Genomic DNA, 19,500 nt, shown 5'->3' on the forward strand with positions numbered 1-19,500 from the left:
AGAAATGCTCCTCAGACCTCTCACTGTCAGACACCAGGAGAATAAGACCCTCAAACCCGAGAAGAACTGTCATTTGACAGAAACTGTCATTTCCCCAAACATCGGCATGGGAGTATTTTATGCAAAACCCAGCCCTAGAATGGGCTTAAAATTAAATTCTTCAATACAGACTGTCTGCTGATTTCTTCCAAGTTTTCAGTGACAAAGCCCTAAAAAGCCTGAGCTTCGAGGGGCAGGGTTCTGGGAACCTTTGGATCTTCCTGTCCATTCTTCCTAAGACTCAACTTAATTAATGGCTCCAAACCTCAGTGGCTATTTGAAAGTGAACAGATGTTACCTAAAATATCAGATTCAAAATGATGTTTAAAACATATACATTTGGATTGTGTATACATACAGATACATATATGCATCTATTCTGTTTTTATCCCCCTCTGCTCAATAAAATTAGCAGCAGTTACAGGTAAATTATTGTAGTCATGATTTGTAGTTTTTCTAAGGACATCAGATATCTTCTATCAACACGTGACTTTTGGAAAGTGCCTTTTGATGAAAAGCTCCCCACCAAGCACATAACATCAGTGTCATTTCATCACAAACACTGTCAGGCACAAGAGTAAAACAATTAGCATTGAGTAATCCAAACGACAGAGCACAGAACAGAGTTAATTGTCTAAAAGTCGATTCCCCCAAAGGAGGGATCTGTTGTTCAAAAGTGTTTTGTTTTTTGTTTGTTTGTTTTTTAAAGATGCTTATGTCTTTCAGCTTTGGCTAGTTTGAAATAAATATCATACCTTCTCGCATAAACCTACGTGGGTAAGAATTAGTTCTCTGAACATGCCTTCTGTCTTTTAGCAGCTATTGAGTATTGAGTGATGTACAAGGCACACCTTTAAGTGTTCTGTACAACATTTTTATTGATGTACAAAATAGCCTGTTCACCATTCAAAAACGTAATCTGCATAGTAAGAGTTTCTCTTATCCCTATATACAGAGAAGGTTTTTAGTGCAAAAAAACATGAAACTGTGTCCCAGCCCACCTCTTCTAGCACACAAATTTATCAGTTTTGTTCAATGCTAGCTGGCGTTATTTGGCTATATTTTGGGCCTCCAGCCATTAATGAATTGCATGATTTTCTTCACTTGTAGTTTGCTTAATTTGAAATCCTCTGAGAGGATTTCTTCTGTTAGTTGAACAAGCAAATTCCCATCAATCTTTTCCGTAACAAAAAAGGATATGACATCTTCAGACAAACCAATAAACCGTAATGACTTGGACACTTCTTCTATAGAGAGTCCCGACAGGTCAGCAGGGGGCTGCCATGGGGAGCCATCCCCGCAGGACCTGGGGGCCAGCTGGAGGTGGAGCGGAGAGGAGAAAGGGTAAGAGACTGAGAAGATGTCCTGCAGGCCCCTTTTAACAAAATACTGGTCCTCAGAGAGGTCCGGTGACCCAGACTTGGGGTCTTCCTCAGCACCATCGATTTTCAGAGGCAAATGAGAAGTTTCAGAGGCGACTTTCTCTTCCACTGGTTTTGGGGCCCTGGGGGGTAACGCGGGGCATGACATACTCTGCTTTGTCGTGCCCGCTGCAAGAGTTTTCTCATCTGTGCTCTCCAGAGAGTAGCTGGCTGACTTGGGACAAGTGGAGACACTGCTACCGAATTCTGCAGTGACCGAGCTGGTGGGGCTGGCCGAGAGCTCGCAGCCTTCGAAATCAAAAGGGGCTGGGCAATTTCTCTTTGGTGTGCCTGGCGTCTTCTGTCTAGGGTAACTGTAACTCCGGCTGGGATCCAGTAGGAAGTCACTCCTGGTCTGGCTCTCCGACGCTCCTGAATAATGGTTAGGCCACGAAAGCCTGGAGGAGAGCACGTCCGCAGAAGGACTTCCCAATGGGGACTTCAGGTCCACAGAGTCAGTTTTCACTCGGTGACAGGGATAGCAGGAAACAGGAGCACTTTCAGAGGGACTTGTTTCACTTTTAGTAACGCTGCTTAAAAGCAAACACAAACAGGGAAATTAGTTCAAAAAAAGAAAAGAAAAAGAAAGTCAAATCCCAAGCTTTTCTTTATCCCATAAATGTTATTTTCAAGTAGATAAATGTAGTTAGGAAAATTGTTATCGTGAATTCAGTCAAGTACCCACTAACCTCATTGAGTTCTTTTTAAAAAAGAAACTTTAAATTACTAAAATACATGGGTAATTACAGGGTATGAACATAATGATTTAAAATGCTACAGTGGAGATGGCAAATATATAATTATTATTGTTTTTTTTTTTTTTAAGTAACAAGAAAATCCTTGTTAGTGGGTGCCTCGATCTTTATGAGAAAAATTCTTCAGCCATGTTTGGGCTTATCACCAACAGGTGCTATGATTGATTAGTGACGTCTGCAGCGGGCAAGGGTGGAGGGAGAGAGCAGTCAGTGGGTACCTCCTGCGTACTAGCCTTGTGCTCCAGTGACTTAACAATACCACCACCACCTATGATTCTATTTACACCCAAAAGTCTGATGCAGGAAGAAATGCTTCAGATACAATGTTTCTTTTGCCTAGGTTTCTGCACAATTACATAACTTTAGCATAAGGATTTAAATGTCTGGAGAACAAAAACACCTGCAAAGATGAGCTACTTTAAACTGCAGAGATCCCAAGTGGAATAGTGCCAGTGCATTCTGCTCTGGGGCCACAGGTGAAGAGTGACAGTGAAGCCAGAGTGCTGAGAGTGGGTGAACAAACTGATAAAGGATTAGGAAGTGATGTCAGGGAAACAGCTGATGGAACTGAGGCTGTCTCTTTTGGAGAAGAGGAGACTTACAGCACAGCTGACATATTTTCACAGGCTGACAAACAGAAGGGTGGTGTACCTTTCCTTGTTTTTCTAGACATAAGAAAGAGTTGACAGTTCCATGGAGATAGATTTCAACTCGATGTAATGAAAGATTTCTACAAAAAAAGGGACCCGCATTTGCTCAGGATGGAACGAGCTGCACCGCAAAAGAATGAGCTCACAGCGCTGGAAAGATCCAGACAGAAGTGAATGACGACCCGACAGCGATGATAAGAAGAGATTCCTGGACTGGGGGGACATTCAGAGGAGAGCACCAAGAGGACCCTTTCAATTCCAAGTCCCTGGTGAAGGTGCTGTCTGCTTACTTGTGTTGAAGTCAAGGTGGAAAGAACTAGATGCGGGTTTGTGAGAACTGATGGCCGTCTGCTGGTTGCTTCTCAGAGAATCCAGTTGGCCTTCATCCTTGAATTGCTCACGGCTGTCTTCCTAGGACCCTGGCTCTTTCATCCTAGCTCCAAACCAACAGGGGCTCCATCACGCTCTCCCACTAAAACTTTTTAAAACCACGAAGAACATGTTCTCTCCCCCCACCTGCCTAGGGTCTGGCTACCTTAACACGGTTCTCAAGATCCCGTGACCTGGGCGGTGAGCAGAATCGTGTCGGAGTGGGTGGGCCCTGGCATGAACACTTACATGTCGTGCAGCCCTGAAGAATAGTAGGACAAGGTGGGGCTGGGAGAGCGAGTCTGCTGCCGCGCTGGCTTGACTGTGCGAGGAGGGATGGAGGGACTGGTGGACAAAGGCTTTGCACTTCGGGGTGGAACAGGTGGGGCGTTCAGGAGCCGGCACTCTTCCCTGACCTGGCGCAGAAAAGAACACTCTGGGTTAGCAACAGACTGGCAATGCCACCGGGAGCCAGCTCCATCCTGTAGGGTCAAGTCACTACTCTTACACAGGAACAGCAGGGGTGTCGGGAAGGGAGAAAGAAGACCCAAGCAAACAAGAGTGAAGGGAAACAGAGGCTGCCAGATAAGTCGCTGCCTGTCACATACTTGCTGGGACAAACTGATTTGCAAAGAAACTGCTTGGCAAGGGCCAGCTGCTGCTGAAAGATATCAAGTAATGCGAAATACAGTAAGTGAAAGAGCTAGTGATATGTGAGGACATACGAAAATAGGAGTGTGAAGAAAATAAGGGCATAAGGCAATCATGATCTTGGGAGGGGATTAAATTCGCCTATTTGTTTGTGTTTATTCACTGTTCAAACGGAATTCCATTTGATCCAAACCTCAGGACACAGTGGACCTTCTCCAGTGTCAAGGCTCCTTCTGAAATGTATGCTCAGGGCTTCTCACATGTAAATGTGCACCTGGGCATCTTGTTAATATGCAGATTTGGATTCTGTAGACCCAGGGTGGGGCCTGAGACTGCGTTTCTAACAAGCTCTCCGGAGATACTGAAGCCGCCGGACAAGGACCACACTGTGAGAAGCAGGGTTACACTTGGAGTACTTGAGGTAGCTCTCTAACCGCCCCCCGCCCCCCCCACCCCCCGCCCCCGGCCGACGCCCCCCAAATAGTACTTGTTACAAGAGATGCCTCCAACTTTCTCAGACTCCCTTCATCTGCACATTGGAGAGGATCTAGGTGACCTGTGATGTCCTCCGCTTCTGCGAGTCCTCCTGCCCTCACCCCCGTTTGTTTTCCATTCACTGCAGGCATTCAGAATACCATTCTTTTTAATGAAGTGGACATTTTAGTGTAGTTCTCTGTGTCAGACAGCAGGGGGCAGTTTGTACCTGGCTCTGCCAGTCTACCCTGGCGTACACAGGTAAAAATAGAACCAAGTCTGACTTCATCAAAACACCCTCGCCTGCTTTTAGACTGCATCCCCACCAATTTCTTCCTCTTTGTCTTCAAATCCTTTCTGTCTCAGCAGCTCTGGGGTAATAAAGACAACGAAACAGCCAGGCTCCCATTAGCTTTGGTATTGAACTTGCTTAAGACCAAATGAAATGGGTTCACCGTATGTTACATCTTCTACCACCTACACTGCAGGCAGCGCCTCTAATTGGCTTCCCAGGCCTGATTCACGTGCCAGGGAAAATCAGACGGCAAGAGAAGTCATGTGACTGCGGTGACCTGGCAAACCTCAATTCTGCGTGAAAAGGAAGCAATTTTTAAAATCTCATCTGTGGGATTTTGTCCTGAGGCTGGGGATTACTGCTCCCATCTGGAGGACCCACCACCCTACTTATTGGGACACACTGGTTACGGTGCTTCACTTAGAGAAGCTCTCTAGGCCAAAACAAAATAATCAGAGCAGCAGCTTTTCTTCTTCAACAGCTGCAGGCTTTTCCCCTTTTGAGCTTTTAAAAACGTGGTGGCGGTCGATGCAGAAAGAAAATCTGGGAGGAAATGAGGTTTGGATATGGAAGAGGTGATTGTTCAGCCAGCCAAGGGAGTCTCTTGTACCTTTTGGGTCTTCTTAAGAGGCTGAGAACCAACGAGGGCATTGAAAACCTCTGGCTGGGTCACCCCTCTCCCTGGCTTGGGGTAATATATACTGGTTACAAAAATAAGTAACTACTATAAGTAACCAATAATCACCTGGCATCTGCCTTGTAGGCGAATTACACAGTAGCCAACTGTGTTTCTTTTCTTTCTTAGGGAATGTCTACAGAGTCTCGAATGGATAGGTATAACTTTATTATAGATGTGCTTGGTTCTGTTTATGGTGATAGAAATAGGAATCATGGAAAATGTGAAACGACGAGGAGTCTGTCAGTTAACTTTTTCATTTTTAAAATAAACGCTTAGTCACTCCTCAATACTGGGATAGAGAGGAGGAGCAAGAGGAAAACTTCGGGTAATGCTCAGTTTGATTTAGAATTTTCTAAATTTTAGAATTAATCATTAAGTACATTTCATTAGACACTGCTGACCTAGATGTCAATTACAATATGCTGAGATGTCAATTATAATATGCATTTTAATTTAAAGTGATCTGCTGACCTAATTCTTAGAACACAGAAAAGCCACTTGTATTTGATCTATGGGAAGTCCTCTCTTCCGGTTCTGATAGCCAACCCCAGGCATTCAAGGTCACTTCGAGTTGGTTCTGCCACCTCCTTCCATACTGGGAGTCCTAAAGAGCTTTCCAAGAGGTTTCCCACATGAGAGGAGATTGGGGGCAGTGGGGTGTATAGTGACAAGAAGCATTTGTAGGCCACAGGGCCCTGTGAGGTGAGCTATGAGGAACGGGGAGTGTGTGTAGGTCAACTCCAAACAGCTTTGAGATATAGAAAGTTTTTGGGGTGGCCACACTCCTGAAAGGAGATACAGAATGAATATATATGTGTGAGAGAGCGTGTGCATGTGTTCTTCTTACTCTTAGAAGGTGGGACATGGTCAGCGAAGAGATACTAATATAAGGCCATAGACAGATGTTTTCCATTGTGATGACAGGGCAGTTTGGATGTCATCATGTGAGTTCAAAGGGAAAGAACTAGGCTTATTTGAAACCCATTTTGGAGAAAAGCTAGTTAAAAACAAAAGAAAACAAAAACGACTTGAAAGGGTCACGTCCATGACACAAATTCAGATGTAATTTTGTCGAGGCACAAAACAAGGTCTTGGGGTACACCAGGCCGGGGCGTGAGGGCGGCTCTCCATGGGTGAGCGCAGTGGAGGACCCTGCAAACACATCTCCACGTGTTACTTTCAGCTTGAGGCTGCATATGTGGTCCTTCAAATGAAGTCACACTTCACTGCATTTTATGGGGAAAAGTATATGCTTTGGTGGAATGAATCTATTTTGGGACTCAGAAGTAACAAATAGTGTGGGCTCACTGTACTAGCTTACTTCCTATCTCTTACACCCTTACAGCAGGAAACATTCTACTTTTCTTTGCTTCTTGATTTGATTCAACGTGGGACGTTTATATCCAAGAGGAATATAGCTGTGCTTGACGTGAATTTTATCTGACAATAAAAGGCAATTTACAAGACTGGATGGCCAATCACCCTATTTCCAGTTTCCCCTCATATTCGATTTCACTTTTAAATGCTATATTTTCAGCACATTCTGTCTAAAAGTCTCAGCATGTGGCTTTCATCACGTTACTTCCCATCTTCAGTGGCCCCCTCTGATTACTGGAAAAAGTCCAGCCTTTCCTGCCTTCACTGGGGCCCTCTGCAGTCTTTCTAGCTATACCTTCCAGCTAGAAGAAATTACTCCATCTTAGTCCATCTTTCTGGTTACTTCTCCCACTGTTCCTCTACAGTAACACACAGGTCCATCCAACGTGGTGGGTTCAGTGTTACCCAAATACCTGTGTTCTCCTGCTCCTGTCTCTGCCTTGGTTCTCACTGCCTGTCCCCACTTAAACGCCAGTTTCTAAGGCCCAGCCCCAAATATTACATGCTCGGTCTGGGACCATCACAGACATTCTGAACTCTGCTAACAGTTTACAGTTCTTATTTTCCATGTATATTCAATCAGCCTGAAAGTAAAAAATGGTAGGGAGTGTCCTCACTGTTACTGTTGCCCAGTTTGGGGACTTGTCACTCCTGGCACAAATATGTCATACGCAATGCCAGGTAGAGGTTAACAGATGACACACACACACACACACACACACACACGCACACACAAAACAACAACAAAAGGTGCTTTTATTTTTAAACATATACCATAAGAATTCTTTTTATATCTTTATGTGGAAATGGTCGTTGATACGTTATTTGAGCTGGAGGATAATATTTTTATGTCCTCACATTAGTGTCAACCTAGGGGAAAAAAGGCGCCAGCAGACCTGGCACATATGACCACCACCAACTCCACGACCACCACTAAACTTGACATGGTGTTAGAGTGAAAATGACAATGATGGTATTTCTAACCCGGGACAATGTGGCTTTCATCATCAGCAACCCCAGAGCCATCACTACCCTAAAATGAGAATGTAACAGAACACACCGTGCCTGGTGGACTACCGCCCTTCTCTTCATTTCCAATGCAGCATCTAAGACGGTGCTTCAGCTGGCAGCACAGGGACGGAGACGTACCTGGATTAGCAGGAATAAACCTCCAACACGGGTGCTAAGTGAGGGGTGGGTATTGTTTCGAGGCGGGTGTTACTGCCCATCACAGATTATGGGTGACTTTTGCCCACCGGTAGGTGATATTGGGGTATGAGTAGCGTGGGTGTTCGCAGAGACTCTCCTGGCACCCACTGTTTACGACAGCGTCAACGAGCACAACTTGGATCCAGGAGGCAGCAGGAGCGCTAACTCCCATCCGTACCCAGCGCCTCGCTTCACAAGTGACTCTCTGGTCTACAGCTCTTCTTTCCAGAGGTTATGCTTCCAGCAATTCTCTCATCCTTGCTCCTTCACAGCAAGTCTTTCTTTTTTCTAAAATGCTCAACAATTCAATGCTTAGCAAACCTAAGATCCCACTACCCAGGAATAAAACAACTGTCCCCACAGATAGTTGTTTTAATACATATAAAGCTAATTTATTGGAAAATGATGAGTTCTGCTCTTTCTAGGACTGTCACTTTTCTTCAGTCCATGAGGCACATTCTTAGGGAGGCATATTCAAATGACTGCCATCTAACACACTGACAATTGAATAGTGGGGGTTTGGAGTAAGCTATAAAAGGTGTCTGTCCTGGGGGCTCCCAGCCAGAATAATAGGCACCATCTACTCCCACTCTCCGTAAAAGTCCAAAGAACACGGACTTCTCCAAAGAACATTCTTTTCCCTTTTCCTGCATACTACATTAATTCCATTAATTAAAAAAATTGTTCAGCTATATGTTGAGTGCCTGCCATACACTCTTTGAGCTCGAGTTGAGTATACAAAAAGGAGTAGCTCATGGAATTAGTTGGGAGGGAGACAAACACATAATTGAGATACAAATTGGCCATGTAATAATAAAAGTAAGAGCAAGGGTTAGAAGGAGCACCATGAATTTATTGAAGGTGTCAGGAGAAGAATAAATTCATAGGGAATTTTACCGAGAAAGTCTTGAGGAAGAAGGAATTAGGAGTGTCAAAAGGTACAGAGGGATGACTAAACCTACCAGATACTCTGGTCTGGGGGCTTAGATGATGAAACAAATGCTGGTGCCATTTATTGGATAGAAAATCAGGAGGAAGAACAGGGCTTGGGAGAAACCAAGGAGTTCAGTTTTGAAAATACTGGGTTGGAGCTTGATGTTCTACTGATGAGAATCCAGAGTCGTGAAGGCATTGAGTTCTCTAATGAGAAGCGAAGAGGGCCGAAGAGGATGGGCAGAAGGGGACACAAAGAAGAAAAACAAGTGACGGCGTCTTACTGTTCACAGAGCAGAACCATGTCTGAACGGCTTCAAAGAAGCCAGCTGGAGGGGAGGGAGCAACAGCCGGAGAAAGACAGTGGAAAGGTTTCAGAAGGATGTCAGGAAGTCAGGAAAGGTCTGGAAGATATGTACCAGGTGGCGGGTCACTGGGGATCTTAGCAAATGACACTTAACGAGTTAAGTGAGGGGAGCGGAAGCCAGAGGCCAGGGAAGCAAGAACAAGAAGAGAGGGTGGAGTTAGGGAGGACGGACCACTCTTTTCGAGAAAACTGGCTGGAAAGGAAGGGAGGCAGTTATTGGAAAGGGATACTGGCATGAAGGAGGCACGGCCTTATTCTCTTTAACTTGTTAGAAACTCGAAAAATATGCCTGAGTATGTACACACACACAGGTAGCCTGGAGGTCGAGTGCACGTGGACTCCTGGGCTCTTTTCATTTAAGGAGACAGAAAGAACACACATCTTCCCATTGCTCTTTGCCTTCACCATACCATGGGTGGCCATGCAAAACTAGAAAAGTGATCAATGGTAGCTTATTATCTAACAGCTAAGGCAAAGATAGAGTACACTCAATAGAATAAATGACTGGAAAGCTTTATGTTTCTAAGTGAAGGTGATCACCCATGTCAAAACCCAACTCCAACCTGTGGTCAAAATCAAATCCATCACGGAATGGGACTATTTTCTTTATTTTCAGAGTACTATCCAGAAAGCTTGACTTGATTGCCCGACTCCTGGAATAGACATTTAACCTTCCTCTCCACTCCCTACAGCTCTAACTCTGTTTAGCTGGGAGGGAACTGAGCACAGGATAAAGAACCAATAATTTGTGAAAAACGGAGAATAAGGTCTTTTTCCTAAATAGGCACATGTGAAAAATAATGCAGGAGAATCTTTTAAAAGTACAAAGCTCATTGTTGCATGGTTGGAAAAGAGGGTTGCATGCAGATGGTTAGAGGACAAAAATTCAAACATTATATACAACTGGAGCACTTTATGCACATTACCTGTGAACCAATTTCTTTCTCCTGTGACATTAACTTTTTCATGACACTTCCTAGGTATTAAACAGAATATAAGAAACAAAGACACACCCACTATTTATGAAGCAGCATAGTGTGGGAATGGGGCTTTTTGGTATGATGATGTTTCTTGGAAAGTCTTTGTTTCTTGGAACTCCCCATTTGTCTTCTGTGGGAGAAAGGACACTTTCACACCTCTTCACTAATTGGACTAAAGAAACAGCTTAAGAAAGGTAAATGGTACACTTACTATGACATGTTCTTTGCTGAACTTTTTTGGGAAAAAAAAATCAATTTCATAGCAGTGGTTACTCAACTTTTAAATAAAAGGCAAGGGAACTGAGATACCTGTTGACAAGGCACTTCCTTGTCCATAGGCTAAAATTTACCACCATATGCCTATATGGGTGACATCTCTGCCTCAAAGAATTGTGGGCAGTCACTAAAGAGATTTTGGCATACTTAGGTGGGGTAAGGATCATTTTCTTACTATGGGATGACTCAGAAAAAAATATAACACTATAGAGGAGTTTGATCTAAAATTGAACTCACCTATCCTATGAGTTTTCTTCTCTAAAAAGCCAACTTCAGGCTCATGTCAGCAATCCAAAGAATGGCGTTTTGTAACCATGCTTCCTTGAACTTTGTAACTTTGCCTTCGCTGTATGCCCTCTGCCCTGTATTTTACATTTCTTCCCACATTCCCTCTCCCAAATAACAAAAATCATTACAGCCTTAAGAAATCTTATTTATAAAGAGGCTTTTATACAAAGAGTTCATAACCCTGTCATATACCCATCAGGGGTATTTTCAGCCAAACAGAAATTAAAGTTTTCTAATGACAAAATGGCAATAAATGAGCCTCTATTTGATTAATGGCGCGAGGGCAGATGTGATTTACAGTCAAAATCTTGATTATCAGATGCATACGTTTCTTGTTCCAGTTTTCTACATTGATGATAAGGACCTAAGACAGACCGGTGTCTGAAATGGTCTCCAATCTCCAAGCCTCAGGGGAGGGAGGCAGGGGGTGCAGGGGCCCCCTCACTGGGAGGCAGAAGGGCAAGTGGCTCTGAAAAGAATACTTGTTTAAATTCTAGGGTGCTTCTATGGACTCAGAAGAAAGAATATGCCACTGGGGCAGAGAATAAAGACCTTTTCTGAGCAAGGCATATAATACATGATAGATATACTTAAATGGTATATAACCTTCCTATTTACATGATTTTATGCAAATGGTATCTGAAAGTGCAGATTTTTTTTTCAGCATGCAGATCTGAAACAAGAGCTATCCCATAGAATATTTTAATTACTTTAACAGTCTCTTCCTTGAGACTTTTAATGAACACAGGAGAAAAAGTTTCTTGGCCTAGAAGGTTTCATTTAAAAATAAACAACCTACATGAAACTGAAGGCAATGAGTTTCAAAATTACCAAAACACAATTAATAATTTAGACCTTATTTCAATTAACAAGTGGGAACGCAGGTATACGGCTTGCTTAGAGGGTACTCCTCAAAAGTTGTAATTCCAATTAATTAAATGTCAAATGCCTTAGGAGACCTCATTAATTAGTGGAATCCTGAGTGAAGCGTTTTGTAGAGCAATTATTTTGAAAAGTAAATAATCACTTCCAGATTAATATTTTCAGTACCAAAACTTGAATATTAACGTGTCAGGTTTTTTTTTTTTAGAAAATTTATTCTTTAATACCTTTTCTAATATTAATATTTGAAAGGAGTTAAAAGCCCCAAGACAAAATAAAATAAAAATTTGGAGTAGAATCAATTTTCATAGCCACTTTCCTTAATTTATAAACAAACATTTTTATAACTTTGTTTCCTTTTTTTTTTTTTTTTTAATCTTGGGTAGTCACATGAGGCCTATAATTATGTAGGGTGGACATTTCGAGGGTTGTGGCGTCTGATAGCACCGGGACCTCATCTAGCCATGCCTGAGGAACAGAATCAGCTCAGGCAACGTCTCAGCTTTAATATTTCTATAGAGGTATGCCTGGGAATTTCAGTTTCTGGACACGTGTTTGCAGCCTTAGAACCACATGTAGCTTTTTCATAGGCACTCTAGTTCTTCAAAACCCCAATTCCCCCATGAAAGAGTTACATGTTACTGAGGTCCACAGGACGCAGAGCACTTCTGTGGCTCTTTTTTTGGTTTATGCTGATGACAAATTTGGCTCCACAGATAGGTAACTAACTATATAATACAACACCTAGCTTATCAAGAAGTCAGATGAAAAGAATGTTTTGTTGTATTTAAACCCCATTAGGTTTTGTAGTATCTTAAGAGACCCAGTGAAATGAAACAATCACACGCATTTTTGGAATGTGGGGACAGCTGGCCCCCGCCTGGGTGCCAGGCCCTCTGACTAGTCTGGTTATGGAGGTAGACGCGCCCATCCCCATCAACCTCCATGACTCTTTGGAGACACCTTATACCCTTACGAAAGGGCAGAGGAAAACAACTTCCCTCCAAATCATCTTCTATCTGACCCAAAATCAGAAACCATCCCCTATTCCGTGACTGCTACTATTTATTGAATGCTTACCAAGTGCCAGGGAAAAGGGCCAAGTCCTTTGTACAATACAGTAATGCAATGAAGAAGTTATTATCCCCACTGGAAATGATTCAGGGAGGATAAATATTTTGCCCAAGGTTTGAAGCTACTAAGCAATCGAGTGAGGATTCAAATCCATGTGTGGTTCTTAGACGCCATGCTACAAACCTCTCTATCACACAGTATGGCAGATCACTTCTCTCTCTGCTTCTAATAGTTCAATTCCACCAAGAGGAGACATGAAGGTTCTCAGGGTGCCTGATACTTCCTTTCATTTTCTCATCAATTGATCCGCCTGTCGGAGGCAGATTCAGATACTCTGACTTACTTCTCTATAGCTCGGTCATTGTTTTCAAGCACCTACTGGGGTAGGTCCAGTCAATCTGCCATGAAATTTACCCTTTAATTCTTATTTTCCTCAAACACCAACAACACAGGATGGTCTGTTACAGGAACTTTATTTACGATGAACCTTTAGCCTTATGGCAATGAATATAGGCCACCAATCCATCTTACAACTCAATTCCTACACCCTGTTTCTCTCATAGACCGTGGGGGCATCCCTGTCTATCACAAAGGTTAACAAATTCTTCATCAATATTGCAGTAAACCTTGGTTTAAACCGGTGGTTCACAACCTAGAGCTCCTCTTATGGTTTTCCTTTCATGAATCTCAGGAATTGCTGTAATGTCAACACTCACCAACAGTGAATGCACTTTTTTCTATTACTGAAGAAGATGAAGGATATGGATCTCTGGGTTCTGAGGTCCCCAGTTGGATACTGCTGCATAAAGGGTTTTAGAAGAGCTGTGATCCTGTAGTTTTGACAATAACTTGTAATTCACTGCATAGACCAGAACAATTTGTAAGTCAAACATTCTATTTACAGAATGTCACGCAATATAAAGTCTTCCCATCATTGCTCTCCAAAACGGCATCTTCTAAAGAGGGGAGAAAAAAAAGGATGGCTTTGGAAGACTGTCATGCAGAGAGTGCATCTGGGTAAATATTTTAGACCTAATTCCCAATACCCAGAAAACTGAGCTTATATGGATAGAGACCCACAATGTTATGAAATAGAGGATGTGCTTAGAATATAGGAAACAATAAGGACAATCCACGTAAGAGGGACCGTCGGCTCATTCTGATTGGAGGACACTTCCCACAGTTTAAAAAAGTGAAAATGTCACCATTCAGTGAGCTGGGCGTGCTCCCTCAGCTTGGGCTCATCTGAAACAATTCTGAGGGACACAAGTGGCTGCTTCCCTTCTACGCCTGGACCCAGGAACTGTTTACTTTTCCCCAGGACATTCCCGTTAGGAAGGGAATATAGTCTCTCATGTTTTGGAGAGGTAAGTGGCAATTTTTCTTTTTTTTGGTAAACCTTATTAAACAATGTTTACAAAAGACACATGAGGACTACAGCATAATTCTATATAGTCACATCAAGTACAAAGTATATGAAGAGGGCTAAACCTCTGAGGATTTTCTGTTTGGCCCCACAACATAGTTTTGCACTAAGATACGGGTAGGAAAGCGCTGACAAGCAGAGCCCAGGTCACGCCAGAACTGCAGCACAACGCAGAAGGAAGCACAACACGCATTAGCATTGAAGGGGAAAGATTTCTTCTCACTTTTACAGACAGAAACAAAGACCATCAACATTTGCTGGAGAGAAAGAGCAAAAATATATAACTCAGGACACTGAAGCAAGAAGTGAAGAACAGAATCAGAAGAAAATGAACAGGGTGGTGGATGAGGGCAAAGGGGATCCAACATATGGTGATGGAAGGAGAACTGACTGTGGGTGCTAAACACACAGTGTGCTATATAGATGATGTAATACAGAATTGTACACCTGAAACCTGTGTAACTTTACTAACCATTGTCACCCCAATAAACTTTAATTAAAAAAAAAAAGAAAATGAACAGATTGACATACACTGCAGTGGATCCACTGTCCCTCTATTTCTTGACTGGGTCATAGGAGGTCAGACAATTATGTTTGCAAACTCATCCTAGCAAAAGTGCTACGTACCTCATTGCTGAATATCACTACGGTCACCTTCGAAGTCCTCCCCTTGGGAAGCTATGCACTGATGCCAGCACCTAGTTCACCCTTCAAAGCAATTGGAACTCTTTCTGGAATGGCCATCAGAGCTGTTGTCGTATTACCCTTGATGTCCTCAATGTCATAAAAATGTCTTCCTTTCAATATTTCCTTTATCTTCGGGTAAAGAAAGAAGTCATTGGGAGCCAAACCAGGTGGGTAGGGAGGATGTTCCACTATAGTTATTTGTTTACTGGCTGAAAACTCCCTCACAGACAGTGCCGTGTGAGCTGGTGTATTGTCGTGATGCAAGAGCCATGAATTGTTGGCGAAAAGTTCAGGTCGTCTAACTTTTTCACACAGTCGATTGCACTTCCAAATAGTAAATTTGGTTAACAAATTCATAATGAATAATCCCTCTGATATCAAAAAAGGTTAGCAACATCATTGTAAGTTCATGAACTTAATTGTCCGACCTCGTAGAGTGCAGCAAAACAGAATTGATTAGCCGCTAATTACCAGCTCTGCTTCCCTTACTGTGAAAGACATGCTTTCTTTGACTCTGCTCCATTGCTTCAGAACTTTCTATTCCTAAAGAACTGGTGGGGGTTGTCACCTTCCCAGATACTATCTCACTTGAAAGTGGCCTCACTTGAAAGTTTAATACCATCTTTATTTATTGGGCAGAATAGCTGTTAGACACATGACACGTCTCTCTCCCAGAACTAACTCCACTGTAACTGTCCAAAGAACTTTTATTTAATTCTGTGGAAGCATTTGAATTTATGCCCCATTAAAGTTCCCTTTTGAAAATTACAAGCTGAAGCCACATTTAACAATTATGACGTCCTTTGGATCCCACACACAATCCTAAAGATGGAAAATTCATTTCATGGACAGAGAACCAATAAAAAATATGACTTCATTTCAAATGCCTAATTTCTTCAAGTAAATTAAATGATTTCAGGTGTTTAAAAAAACCCTTTATGATTATAGCATTCTATAAACACTGGACATGCTCTGTTAAGATGCTCTTATGTCATAAGAAATGACATCTTAGACTGGAGACCAAAACCTTTTCTTCGCCTGTAAGATTTGCTTTTAGTTTCCGAACTACCATCTTTCTTTTAGTACCAAGGTCAAAATAGGTCCTCAATATTTATGTTCTTACTCATCTGATGAGTCACAGGAAAAACAAGTGCTGGTTTCCTACCTCTACACTTGGTTACACAAACGACTCTGGGTGTGATCATCATGGATGAGTCAATCAATCAATCAGTCAACAAACAAGAGTCCCCACTATGTTCCAGGTAGGACCAAAGTTCTACAGGAACAGCTCATGTGTTCCCACTCCTATTGGAGATCAGGGCTTCAAGGTTCAAGTAACATCAAATACATAGATGAGTTGAGACACACCTAAAAATTGCCTAGAGTACTTGCCAGGAAGTGTCCCCTTATTTTTTACCTGTTTTTTTGGTGAACATCCTCTGATATGAATAAAAGGACCAAGGACTCTAACCCCACCAAGATTTCCCCCAAATATTCCATGACCCCTACTGGATATAGGGATCTCTGGGCTTGTGCCTTAAGTCCCTGGGAGATCCTGCAAGGAGCAGGGGAAAGTCCAGATCTGAAGTTTCTGGGGAGTTCTGACGTCCTGGAATAGTCAGAGATGGGTCCTTTCTCAGGAAGCTTTGCCGCAATGAGGGCTATACATGGACAGCTAAACATGACGCCTGGCACAAAGTGCTACCTGACATTCAGGGCTGTCCATGACCTGGCTCTAGCCTTTCAGTCACCAGTGCCCTTCATACACTGTATTCAACCCTATTCCACTGGCCCAACAGAACTTCCTGTTTTTCCTCACCTGTCCTAGTTTCCACACCTTTGCTCACGCTACTCTGGAATGCTTTTCTTTCTCATCTCTCTGAGTTCATGCATACTCTCTCCTCTCATTTACAATGTCAAAATGTCCATGAAGGCTTCTCTCATTCATTACCCAACTACAAATTGCTTTCTCCTCTGAATTCCCACACACATTCTCTACGTACACTACTTCTCGCTTCTATTGTTTATCATATGTTAACTTGTATGATAGTCACCTCTTTCCATCTGCTACCTTCCCTATAAAACTGAAAAATACCAGAATCCAGATTTTATTGATGGTCACATTTCTAGCATCCCACCCTCTAATTCCATGGCTTTGAAACTGGCTTCTCCCAGAGAGGTGTCCTGAACCACCTGGTTGGGGGCAGAGAAGGAACAGGGGTACATGGAGACTCCCTCCTCCCAATCTGTGCTGTAGTCAGATGGGTTTTTATTTTAATTCTTCCATTTACTGTGATGAATATGCTTTTATTTCTTAAAGGATTCTGCCGGAAATAGAAAAAAAAGAAAACCACGGCAACAGATACTGTCAAATAAATAAATGAACAGAAGTACACCCAACACGGCTAGGGCTTTCTCTCTTCAGATGTAATGAAATCCAATGACCAGAAATGAACAGCAAAGGTTCAGAGTGCCTGTCAATCAAAGACCACGGTCAAAACAGAGGGCCCTGTCTCTTCTCCTGTGTTGACTTTTTTACATTACAATTTGATAGAAGAACCCTCAAGCGTTGAATGAGTTACGTTTAAGGGATTAAACAGAACCACCCTGGCACCTGGTTATGCTCAGGTGTGTGTGTGTGTGTGTGTGTGTGTGTGTGTGTGAGCACACCAACAACTATGCTTTGATCTCAGTGTAACTTCAGGGATTTAGGAAAGAGTTACAAATGATGCTGATGTCGCTTGATCCCTCCTCCGCCCAAATAAATCTACTCCTCCTTCAGTTTCCCCATCACTGTAACGGCACTAATATCCACTCTGTCGCTCAGGCTAAAACTCTAGCTGTCCTTGATTTCTCTTTTTCCCCTCACTACCCATATGCAATTTATCAGTAAATACTGTCAGGTCTACCTCTAAAACATGTTCCAAAGCAGCTCATTTCTCCCTGCCAACCACTGCTACCAAGCACTGTGGTTCAGGGGGCGATCATTTCATACCTCCACTAGTGTGATGGCTTCTTTTCTAGTCTCCAGGCTTCAGCTCTCTCCTCCCTATTACCTGTCGTCTAAGCAGCAGCAAAAGTCACGTTCAAACCTCTCCTATTAAAAACTCTCAGTTCCTCATCAAACATAGAGTAAAACTCCAACCCCTAACTGGTAAAAAGATTCTAGCAAGCATTTATATTTCACTCCAATTAAGCAAATTTGCTCATTTTGATAATCTTCCATTGGGGGAAGTTATCCTTTCTCTAGGAAAGAAAAGAAATGAATGGATGACTGAGCAGAGAGACAGAAGGACCCACGTTATCATTCAAAAACGGAAATGACTTACAGCTTCCGATTTGGGAGGCACTGGAGGTGGAGGTAGGGCGATCTCTGAAGACTTCATCGCTGCTCCCAGAATTCCAGAAACAGGAAGTGGAGAAGTTGCACATTTGGACCGGACAGAACCTCTAAACTGATCACATCTGCTCTTCTCACTCAGGGAGCGAGTGAGGGGCGGATGGCTGGGATTGCTTTCCTCCAGCCACAGCTCTTCATAAGGAAGTTCCGACTTCCCTGGGATGCCCGCTGACTCTTCATTCGATTCTGGGAAAAGGTAGTCACTCCCACTATCCCCCGAGTCCTGATGGGGCAGGATGTCATGAGGAAAGGGGGCCCACTCTCCCCCTAGGTCCCTGCAGCCATGGAGGTTCACCTCGCTGTTGCCATGGAGGTTGTTACCATACACACAGACCGAGAGCCGGTGGAAAGACTGGGTGAGCTCATCGCGAGCATAGCTAAGGGAATTGGGCACGTGGTTGTGGCCAGAGCACCGGCCCTTTTTGGGGCTCTTACAGTCCTCATTCCAGTCGGTTTTCACATCCCGGACAGCCCGTGAATACTCATCGATATCAAACTGCTCTTGGCAGATACCCAGCCAGTGATGAACCAGGGTTTCGGGCCATACCTCCCCCTTCACCAGGTGTTCTGGGAGGCTGAACTTGGGGACAGTCAAGTGCAAAGGGAAGTGCATGGGGAGGATCTTGTTATTCCGCAGGACGCAGCAAACCACCACTGTCTTGGTCTGGATGTTCACAAACTTGTAGCGGTGCCCCTCGCGGATGAAGTGGAGGTCGTAGGGGTTCCTGGGTGGGGGGCTGGGCACGGTCACATTCACAGGAAGCCTGGTTTTCTCCACGATGTTTCGGATGGTGTGTTCGCCCTCCTGCATCTGCAGTTCCAGGGGACTTCGGGTGCTAAATCTGCCCTTGCACTGGAAGGGAAGGCTAATGCTTTCATTGGTCCGGTGATTCATGCAAATGAGACATGGCATTTTGCCTTTCCCCAGCTTGCTGATGGAATTGAGCTTCCCAATCTTTTTGAAGATTGTGTTGAGTCGAGACTTTTCCTTGAAAGTTTTTGCGTAAAGGATTTCTGCCTGCCCCATTAGAGTGAGTTCGTCCCCAGTACACAGGGTGATGTTGTAAACTTCGGTGTCTTCATTGCACTCACCCGAAGCAACCTATGATAGGATAAATAAAATTTTAGGTCAGTTTCCTTTAGTCTCTTCACACAAAGAAATAGAGAACTTGCTAGTAAGATACACATGTGCGCGCGCACGCACACACACACACACACACACACAGAGGATATAATGTGGTTTTGTTTAATGTTAAATTTAGCCACTC

At 43.3% G+C, this 19,500-nt stretch overlaps 1 protein-coding gene across 3 annotated transcripts in view; it reads right to left on the reverse strand.

Moving 5' to 3' along the window:
- Positions 1–738: 738 nt before the first annotated feature.
- The window catches only part of GAREM1 (GRB2 associated regulator of MAPK1 subtype 1), a 182,046-nt gene continuing 163,284 nt past the window's right edge, over positions 739–19,500 (reverse strand). For 2 of the 3 annotated variants that reach the window (XM_033087330.1, XM_033087332.1), the window contains exons 4-6: positions 18,162–19,334; positions 3,484–3,650; positions 739–1,993 (exon numbers count right to left, since the gene is read on the reverse strand). In XM_033087330.1, coding sequence (XP_032943221.1) covers positions 1,096–1,993; positions 3,484–3,650; positions 18,162–19,334 — 2,238 coding nt within the window. In that variant the 3' untranslated portion in view covers positions 739–1,095. The remainder of the gene's footprint in view (positions 1,994–3,483; positions 3,651–18,161; positions 19,335–19,500) is intronic. The other variant, XM_033087331.1, reaches the window with a different exon arrangement.

The sequence above is a fragment of the Rhinolophus ferrumequinum genome, chromosome 19 (genome assembly GCF_004115265.2).
Source record: "Rhinolophus ferrumequinum isolate MPI-CBG mRhiFer1 chromosome 19, mRhiFer1_v1.p, whole genome shotgun sequence".
NCBI lineage: Eukaryota > Metazoa > Chordata > Mammalia > Chiroptera > Rhinolophidae > Rhinolophus > Rhinolophus ferrumequinum.